At 37.8% G+C, this 9,632-nt stretch overlaps 1 protein-coding gene across 1 annotated transcript in view; it reads right to left on the bottom strand.

Moving 5' to 3' along the window:
- Positions 1 to 913: 913 nt before the first annotated feature.
- The window catches only part of OCA2 (oculocutaneous albinism II), a gene marked incomplete at its 3' end in the record, with an annotated part of 39,207 nt that continues 30,488 nt past the window's right edge, over positions 914 to 9,632 (bottom strand). The window contains exons 6-8 of the mRNA XM_009587893.1: positions 2,344 to 2,501; positions 1,416 to 1,498; positions 914 to 1,067 (exon numbers count right to left, since the gene is read on the bottom strand). Of these exons, the coding sequence (XP_009586188.1) occupies positions 914 to 1,067; positions 1,416 to 1,498; positions 2,344 to 2,501 (395 nt within the window). The remainder of the gene's footprint in view (positions 1,068 to 1,415; positions 1,499 to 2,343; positions 2,502 to 9,632) is intronic.

Raw genomic sequence — 9,632 nt, 5'->3', positions numbered from 1 at the left:
TGAGTCCCAGCAAAAGCTCCCTGTTCAGCTCCCAGGCCGGTCATCTTCCCCTTCTTACTATGGAGCACCTTGTAGACTTGATTTGATTCACTTCTCTGTTTCATACTAGTGCAAATCAGGTGTGATTCAACTTGGAGAATTCTTTGGCAGGGTGGATGTTCACATGAAAAAAAAAAAAAACAACCCCCACACAGTCCCCCCCCCATCTGTTCTTTATTTCAAGATAATCAGACAGTAAGTGTTTTCAGTTCAAAGGAGTCAGTTGGAGCCCTGTGCTGTTTCTGACATGTTTTCCATCCTTACTGCTGATGCAATGCATTTTCATTGGGTTTGGTATCTCAAGGCTTTGGAATGATGTTGCTACATATGTTTAAAGTTCCCTGTCCCTTGACTTCTTCATGTTAACTCAGACTCCATTTCCTTTTTAAATAATACAGTAAAAGAATTTCTAAATGTCACTCATTAAAAAGCGTGTTTGGTTTAGCCTTTTAAAAGTACACTAAATTCATCGTTTGAGGTGCCTTAGAGAAGGAAATAACCAAAGATTTTTTTTCTTTTACCTTATCTTAAAAAATAATAAACTTAAAAACAGGTTTTCTGCACCTTTTATAACCCAGAGTGATTTTCACTCTCACAGCCAAACTATAATCCTGTTAAAATATTAAAACACTAATAGGTCCTAATAGAAAAATACACAAGATCACTGTAATGTTAATATAACTTGCCAAAATCAGTAACAATTCAGAACAATTTCTTCGCACATATCTTATTCATGCCATTAGCAACACTGATGGTACAGCAAGGATTCATGTACACATTTTAAAAGTATATTAAAGCCCAAGAATGAAACCCTTCCTTGTGCTCCATTTACAATGTTGGGGAAAAATAAAATCAAAGTACAAAACCGACTTACTTCCAGTACGATCAGCACGTAGACACCTACTAAGATGATGGACGCAATTGTTACTTGTGCCTCTATATTTGCATGAAGGTATTGATGCTTCATGGAGAGAGGAACACTTCCAGGCTCCTGTAGGAAAGCTTGAATGTTTATGAAGATGGTGCCTCTGGTGAAAGAAAGAGAAGTTTTGCTTATTTCTGGAATGAAATACTATTAGTTTTATTTATGCATTAATTTTATATTGAGTACCTAAAAATATATGTATATGTGTTATATCTTTACAATTGCAAGCAACTTTTCAAACATTTTCACTCTATCCCTTTAAATAGCATTGTTTGGAAAGTAACTCAAGTACAAACCAGCCATGTAAATCCATTTAAAAAGTAACAAGAAGTCATCCTTTCCTGTCCCTCTGAAACAGGCAATGATAGATTTTTAAAACATTATCTATTCCTTTATAGTCAAGTCTCTGTAAACTATTACTTCAATGGATCATTTCTCACTCTTAACCAACCTGTTTGGTATCTGAAAGGTTCTAGTTGTGATGGTTTGTTGATTTCTTCTTGAACTTAAGGGTAGAGACCAGTTGTATACCACCTGCAAGAGAGTCACATTTGGCAATATTAATAAAAGTCGGTGAAAGTGACATGTCTCTGATCTACGGTTTTATTCCTCTTTCTTCTCTCTCTTGCAGCACAGGTTACAGCAGCCTCCTCATCACGAGGGTGGGTGGTTTAAGAGAGTAATTGCCATTATGGTATTGTTCACCATGCTGAGGTAGTGGGACTAATCTTTTGCTGTAAGCGGGAATTCTGATGGTATTGTTCAGCTGTGCTGTCACTGGTAGAGGCAGGCCATCCTGTCACGTATACAGAATGAGAGGCAGTTGTTTGTATGTCAATGTCATTTATTAAATGATGAAGCTTATTTTTATTTTTCAATGATTTACAATGACAGGCTGTAGAAGATCCTCTTTCACCAAGTTCTCTGGGAGAGAGCAGCAGGAACTTGTAACAAAAAACATCAACAACGAGAAAGCCTTAAGAGAAATAAAGCAAATAAATGTGACACATGTTTGAGAAAATAATTTGCAACAAAATGTGAAAATGTATTTCAGTGAGTGCAAAAAGGCACTTTGCACTTGTTTCTTCCTTCTAACACAACTTTTGAAATGTTGCCAATTTTAAACACAAGAACTTCCATGCTAAGAGTCAGTCAAGGGGCAAAAGTTTTACAAAATTTTAACATAGGAAACTAAAGGAAGTCTTATAAAGACAAAAAAAAACGTAACTTTACCCTTATTAGAATAAGTTTTTTAATGCTGATGCTGACACACTTCACAGCAGGGAAAAGCACAACCACTTAATCCACACAAAAGTGATGGAAATAAAAGTGATAAAACACATTTCAGAAAAAGTGAAAGAAAATTTAAAGACCATCACCTGTTGCTGGTGTCTTCTCCTTGATCCAGCATCTTCAGTCTGGCTGATTTGTACTACAATGTATTCCTCTGTTTGCTCATCAACTACATTTGCTACAAATGGGCCTCCTATGTCTAACTTCAATAGAGCAGAATCACGAAAATCGGTCAGATTCATAGCTGTTAATAAAGTTGTTAAGGTGTAACCTTCCAGTAAAAAGGAGTATTGGCTGTACAAATTCCAGAAAAAAAATATACATTAGTCAACCTACATTGAAAAACACATTCTTCAGCTAAAATGCTTACGAAACTATGAAAAGAACAAAATAGATGTCTACTTCCTCACCAAGTAGCACTGCTTTGGCCGGGTTTCCTAAAGAAACAGGAGTTACAGGTTCAGAACAAATACATCTGTCCTTTCCTAGTAACTTTTGAGATCACAAGTGCTTTCAGCTGACACTGTAGATGTACCAAAGCTCCAAAATAGCACACGGAAATACACAGAGAGACAGAGAAGTAAGGCTCTTTAAGTGCTTGTACTAGATGAAAGGCTGCATCATTAGCTCAGCAATTTAAACATCACAGAATTTGTACTGGGGAAAACACTGTGGAAGCTCCAACCATGGGGAACACTAAACCAGAATCAACGTCCTATTCATGCCAGAGGATTTGCTTTTTGGTCAAAATTTTACCCACAATTTTTCAAACATCTGAAATACATATTTTCAAGCTCCTCTCAATTGGAGTACTCACAGACTCTTTCTCCTCCAGCTCCCTCATCTACTTTTCCTTTCTTTCTCTCTTGGATATCTAGCATGAGGTGTGGTCAGACTACATCCCTAGTCTAATATAACTGAGACATCAGCCAACCATGATCCACAAATCCATTGGAAGTCTGGTTCTATTAGTCCCAATACATCTAGGACTATTTAAACTTAGTATTGTGATAGTCCATTTCTGGCATCATTGAGAAAGAAGCATCCCTGTGGGTTTGGGGAAGAGGGAAAGCCTGAGCTTTTATACCCTACACAGTCCATTACTATAATAGAGCTATATTGTAATTGTTTTGCTCCTATCTGTGACCAGAGAGAAAGCTAAGGCATCACCAACAAAAAAAAAATCCTAAGAAGGGAAAAGAAAAGACTTGATTTTACACATATATGTTCTGTTGAAATCATGCAACTTAATCACATGCTTGAGTATCTTAACGGTTTTAACATCTGACATTTAATTGAGCATACTACAAAGAGTGAATCTGTTGCAAAAAAAATGTACAAGATCATATACCTATCAGAAGGATTTTCCCAGAAAGATGTTTTGTGGCCCACAGAACTCAGAGATTTTAACAGGAGAAGAAAAAACACAGTATAGTTAGAGGGGACTCAGGGCAGCGCTATGCCCAGCTTCCCAGTGAGCCCCAGTTAAGGCCATCTATGGTAGACCAGTCTCTAATGGGGGAAAGCTTTGTGACATTATGCAGGGGTCCTTCATCTTTAAAAGAGTTGTTGCTTCTGTCCACTTTCCCGACAGGAGAACTGGATCCAAAAAAGAAATGTCTCTCACACTAACCCAAAAAAACCCCTAGCAGATCTAGGGGCAGGTGAGCAGCCAGTCTTGCAAAGTAATATAAATGTCACCCTACTTAGCACGGCGAGCAGAGCAATCACCACCAGTGTCACTCACATGCCATTCATTAAGAATGAACTTCCCAAGCATCTATTTCCTTAAAGAAATCACACAGGAAAGGATAAATAAAAAACCTCAGATGCAACAAATCAGGAGACCAAATCCAGTTGGGAGAATTTACGCACACAGCCCTTAGCAAGCATAAATACAAATTACATCTGTTCTCTTCTGGTTCTGAAAGTTTTAAGTGTGATTTGGCATCACAGTTTTTCTGTGACCTAATTAATACATAATATTAGTCCCAACTGGAACTATAGCTATACCTTTAACTAGAGACATTAATTATACCTTCTAAAAGGCCTGCTGACCTGAAGGCATTAACCCAATGATTTGGGACACCTCTTGACAGTGTGCCTTTTATTAGGAGTGTAGCCAGTAATTTATGTCTCGAAAAGCTTCAGGTGCATATAATTATGGCAGCTTCCTTTTAAGCAATACTTTTAAAATAAGTCCTGTAATTACCTAGATGACACATTCAGGAGCTATTATAAAGCATGCTTAAAATTAAAGGGGGGAAAATTAAACCTTATTTTCAAGAAGAGTGGTTCCTTCCTTCTTTTCCTATAAAGATGAGGATACTTAAGAAGTTTTTCCATTCCTTTCTGTGCATTTATAAAACCACCAGAAAGAGCCCTAGCAAAACAGGTTCTCCTTTGATTGCAAGTGGAACTGAACATCATTCACCAGTCTGCATTGAGGCTCTGAAATCCCATCAGAGTTATCTTTCTCCAAACAATATTTAGAGACTCTGTCATAATTCCATTGCTAGACTGCAGCAGACCGCAGCCTTTATGAAAGGTGGAATCAAAATAAACCAGGAGGAAACTTCAGCCACGCTTATATGAATCAAAATGCGATTTTTTTTATCAAGCTGCTCTTCAGAATATCTTTGTTCTGTCTTATCTTGGTTTTATATTTCCCTTAAATTGCCGGAATGTGATTTCCTCTATATTTTAATCATTCAGATGGGACTAACTTTTGGGAAAACTATCTTTTTACTCCTAATATCCCCTTTTATTCTGCAACTCAACCACACTGGGACTTTTTGTCTTTTCTGAACTTTTTTTGTAATGTGGCCTCCAGTGTGCGCCTGAAAAGCAAAAAATCCCCCTGACAAGATTTACAGCCAGAGCTGTTATTTTTTATTTCACTTCAGCTAAGCTGCTTCATTTTTATGTAGTTCCATTCTTGAAATTGTATTATTGCTGTGAATTATCCTGTCAAGGGATTTGGGTTTGTGTATGCTTTGTGGACCATTACACAGTGGCTGCCTGTATTTACATCTGGCACCAAACTGAGTCCACTGCTCAGAGCCAAACCAAGAGCTGTTTTTTCTCATCTCAGTTTTCTGACTAGCTGGTCCTAGAAGGTATTGAAGGGTGTGCAAGAGTCATCTCACGTCACTTTACGTTTTTTGTAGCTTATGTAGACAACACGATGGAATGGGATGCAGTGGCTAAATGTTTAAATTGGTATTCATTCACCACAGTTTATACTTCTGTACTGTGAAGATCTGCATCTGAGTTGGTTACTCCTTTAAAATCAGTGAAAAGAGGGTGCTTTTAAGATAGGATTCATTGCTTCATTTTAGACCACACAAAGATGAGAGGAATCGCTCGTGAGAAGCATCAGTTCTCTCTATTAACTCTAAAGAGAGCCTGGGATAACTAACTCAGTGTAGCTGAGATGAGTCACTCCCTAAATACTGAGTCCCTGCTCTACCCTCCATCACGCCATTAATTCAGTATGTACAGAGCCAGCTGAAAAGCCATGATTGACGGAGATTCTCTGTTATATTTGCATGCACATGGCAGACTTTATGCTTTCTTTAACATCTACTTGTATCACCTACTCTGCCTACTGTAAAATGCACCTTGAGAATACTATGTCTATTGATTATTTTTCACCAAGTTTCTGAGGTGCTTGTATACTATTGATCCTGATCTATGACCAGGTCTCTCATGCTAGTTTTCCTAGGCTATTGCCATTTTAAAGAAGGCATTTTGCCTGAGTCTTAGCATCTATTTTTACGTGTTGTCCTTAACTGAGGTTATTTCTGCATCACTCTCTACAGTTTTCTCTTTTGATGTCCTATCCCTGTTTGTAGCTTATGACGTTGGTTTTTTACATCATCCCTTCACAATATACCAAGCTGAACCACATGCTTTTCTATACCTATTGGTTTCCCCATGTGAAGAATGCTCCATAACATTTTTTCTCCTTTTTGGAGCGTCAGCAATCTGGTTCCATTTTTGTCTACTATGGATCCATCCTTCCTCTCTGTGCTCCATCAGTTCTAGAAGTTTTGTGAGTCCTTAATAAACTCTCTTTTCTACATCATTTTCTCAATGATGCCTTGAGATTCTGATTCTTTGCCTGCCTCTGCACATGGTCCTGGTCTTCATCCATCTACTTAGCAGCTTGAAAATTGCCTGCAGGCCAAAATGCTTAGTACGTTTCCAACAGCATCAACAAACATAAATGATTTTTAAATGTGTTCTGTAAGGAAAAATGATGGAGAAATGTCTGACAGTAGAGAACTAGAGTTACAAAATTAAAAAAATTCAAAGGGGAAAAAGAACTAAAGGGATTAGAGAGGTTGTTTCATTCATTAAGTTAATTTATGCTCCCTGGGAGAAGAACCCATTTTTAGGACCTCCATGGAAGCTGAAAAGTCTGCTAAAATCTGACTATATTATTTACCTCACAGTCTGTCTTTCTACCTCTGGTTCAAGGGAAAGGTGATTTTCAGTGTCGCTAATGGTCATGGCATGATTACAAGTTTTCCTAGTGACCTTTTCTTGCTCCCTGATTAACACAGTTGCACCAATCATTCAAACTCATGCAACTTCGGCAAGGAATTTGATAATACGGTCAGCACATTTACCCATTTTATGTCTGCTCAATCTAGAGACTCCCCATCAACTTCCATATGTGGAATTGTTCTAAATAGTTCCACTGAATCCAAATGAAATAAGAAGTCTAGCCTATGATGTAAATTTCAATATATTATTGAGATACATCTTCTACTTTCTGAATTTGAGATCTTAATCCTGGATTGGATGTGATGAAATCTCTCAGAGCTACTGTGGAGGGAGGTAATGGCCCCTGACCAGTCAATTTGATATCTCTGGGTTTGTCTGATTTGGATTGACCGGAGACCTGTTCAGCCATGACTTGAGATCATGTATTTTCATTAAGCTTTGTTTTGCATATAAAGAGCAAGTGAGTAAGGAACCCTTCACACTGGGTGCTGTGCAAATATATACCTTGCAAAATGTCAGCCTTTGTTCCCAAAATTTTACTGAGGAGATATCAAATATTTAAAGCAAATAATCACATGGACTGAAAGGTTTTAAAATATATTTATACAAATGCAAGATCCTTGGCCAGACTCAGAAAGAATTCACAGTCCGCTCCCCAGCTATTTTCAGGTTTCAGGTCCAAGAGAAGGAAGTTCTGACAATCAGTCAGAAAAAGGAAAATGAAATTGCTTCACCTAGACTGATCTAACTTTCCCTCACCTATAACAGGAACTGGCACAAGTACAGAAGTTGAGAGGGAAGCAAACAAGACTGTTACTGAAACACTTGTCAGGGAATAGTGTTGGAAAATGGAAATTCACAGCTCAACGAGGTAGGTGTGAGACCCATTGCACAGAAGTGCGCCAGAAGAAGATTTACCTTTTCTTGTAAAAAGAAAATATTTCTACTATTGAGAAGTATAGAAATAGCAGTAATTTTATCAGGTACAGTGAAAGAAAAAAAGGCACTGTATCAGGGAAACAGACAGTTCTTTAAATGACAGTGAGGTAGCGTACAGTTTGATTGCATAATTCCTTAATAGCACCCACAAATCCCCATTACTTTTTCATTTCATAAAGCCTAGTTCAATTCAAAAAGTTAGTGCACAGTTCTGCTCCACTGTCTGTTCCCCATTGCTGGAGAAAAACTTAAAATTTTGCTTAGATCAGGGTAGAAGTTATTAGAAACAAAGGAATGAACACAGAGTGTGTTTAGCATTTCAGAAGATTCTTCAAGTCTGAAAGCCTATGCAAGTTGTGAGGAAAAACAAGAATATTTCTCATTCACTCTTTGGTCAACCGGTTAATGGAAAGAAGTTACAGAACAGTTACAGAAGATAAAAATAAGTACATTAGAATAGGTACATGTAACTAAACTAAGAAATGCTGGAATTTACTCAGACTCTATATCTCTTCTTCTATTTTTATAATTCACTTTCCAAAGGCACATCATCTTATTAATTATTGATGCTCCCCACTTAACATACAGTCTTTGAGCAGAAGATCTGAAAATGCTTCACACATTTACATCAGTAGGGGTATTGAATCTCGTTTCCTGCAGAAAAGGGTCCTCTAGCCAGGTTTCAGTATAAACTTACTTCTTTCTCGTATTAGAGAGCTGACTGTTAAAATTTATAAGCCAATAAACCCCAAGTGTTGTCAAAAAGGAACAATATTACCACTATTTTGAAAAACTATACTAAATCCAGTGAATTTGTATCTCGTACCTATGGGAAATCAGTATTTAAAAAAACCCACCTTACAGACTCAAAAATCTTCCATTAATTCACAGGAGGCCAGATGTTGTTTTCAGAAACTGCAGCCAACACACCTCAGTACTACATGCCAGGTTTGTACCCATGGGGATGGGCAAAGCAAAGGAAGATACAAGTGGGCTAATAAAAAAGAAGATAATGGGAAGAAAAACAGCTGGAGTAAATCCAAACAAGAGATAGCAGTATAGAAACATAAACAAATGGGAACTAGAGCAAGTGGAAAAGTGCTAAAGAGATGTCATATGAAAAGCAGGTCACCCCCACACCAGCTGATGCAGGTCTCTCCCAGCACCAGAGACAGAAAGTCCTGCCATTGAGCAAGCCTGAGATCTAATGGGCATGACAGAAAAACCACAAATATTTAAGTGACACCAGGATGACAAAGGATATGAAGTCCAAAGGGGATCACTCGATTTGGTTTTTAAAAATATTTCAAACTTTGTTTTGATTTTTCTAGTGTATGCAGACACAGTGTATGCATGAGCACACATCCATAACATACACATCAATGTGCATGGGCATTTCTGGAAAGAAATAGAAATGAGAGGAAGACTTTTTTTTTTTTAAAAGTATATAGTGATTAGTACCCATTCAACACTTCTTAACAGCTTTTGAGGCATAAGCCAGAGGTAAAGAGAGTTCATTTGCATAATTTGGCATCATATAAGCTAAGAGATTTATTTTCCACCCAAAGCAGTCTCGTATAATAACTTCTAAGGGTTTTGCGACAAGGACTACTGCAGCACACCTGCCAGCCTACCATGAAATTCTTGTAGACATTCAGAGAGTAGCGCCTAACATCCACCGGGAATACTGCAGTCTGTCAGCCAACGTAAATCACATTTTCAACACTGCTGTGTAAATGGCTAACATTATCCAAGCCTAGCCAAAAAGATGAATACTTTCTTCACTGTGCAACAAAGTGGAGGACAACCACGTGAGCTCACTTCTGTGCAAATGAAGACTGGTAGCAACAGTGAGATGACATTCAGAATTGCTTGTGCCTTTTCCAAAATTCATTTAGAAATGCAATCTTTCTCCTTGACC

The sequence above is a fragment of the Fulmarus glacialis genome, unplaced genomic scaffold (assembly GCF_000690835.1).
Source record: "Fulmarus glacialis isolate BGI_N327 unplaced genomic scaffold, ASM69083v1 scaffold14041, whole genome shotgun sequence".
Taxonomy (NCBI): domain Eukaryota; kingdom Metazoa; phylum Chordata; class Aves; order Procellariiformes; family Procellariidae; genus Fulmarus; species Fulmarus glacialis.
The sequence above is the reverse complement of the archived record's forward strand: the minus strand, read 5'-3'. Positions and strand labels throughout refer to the sequence as shown.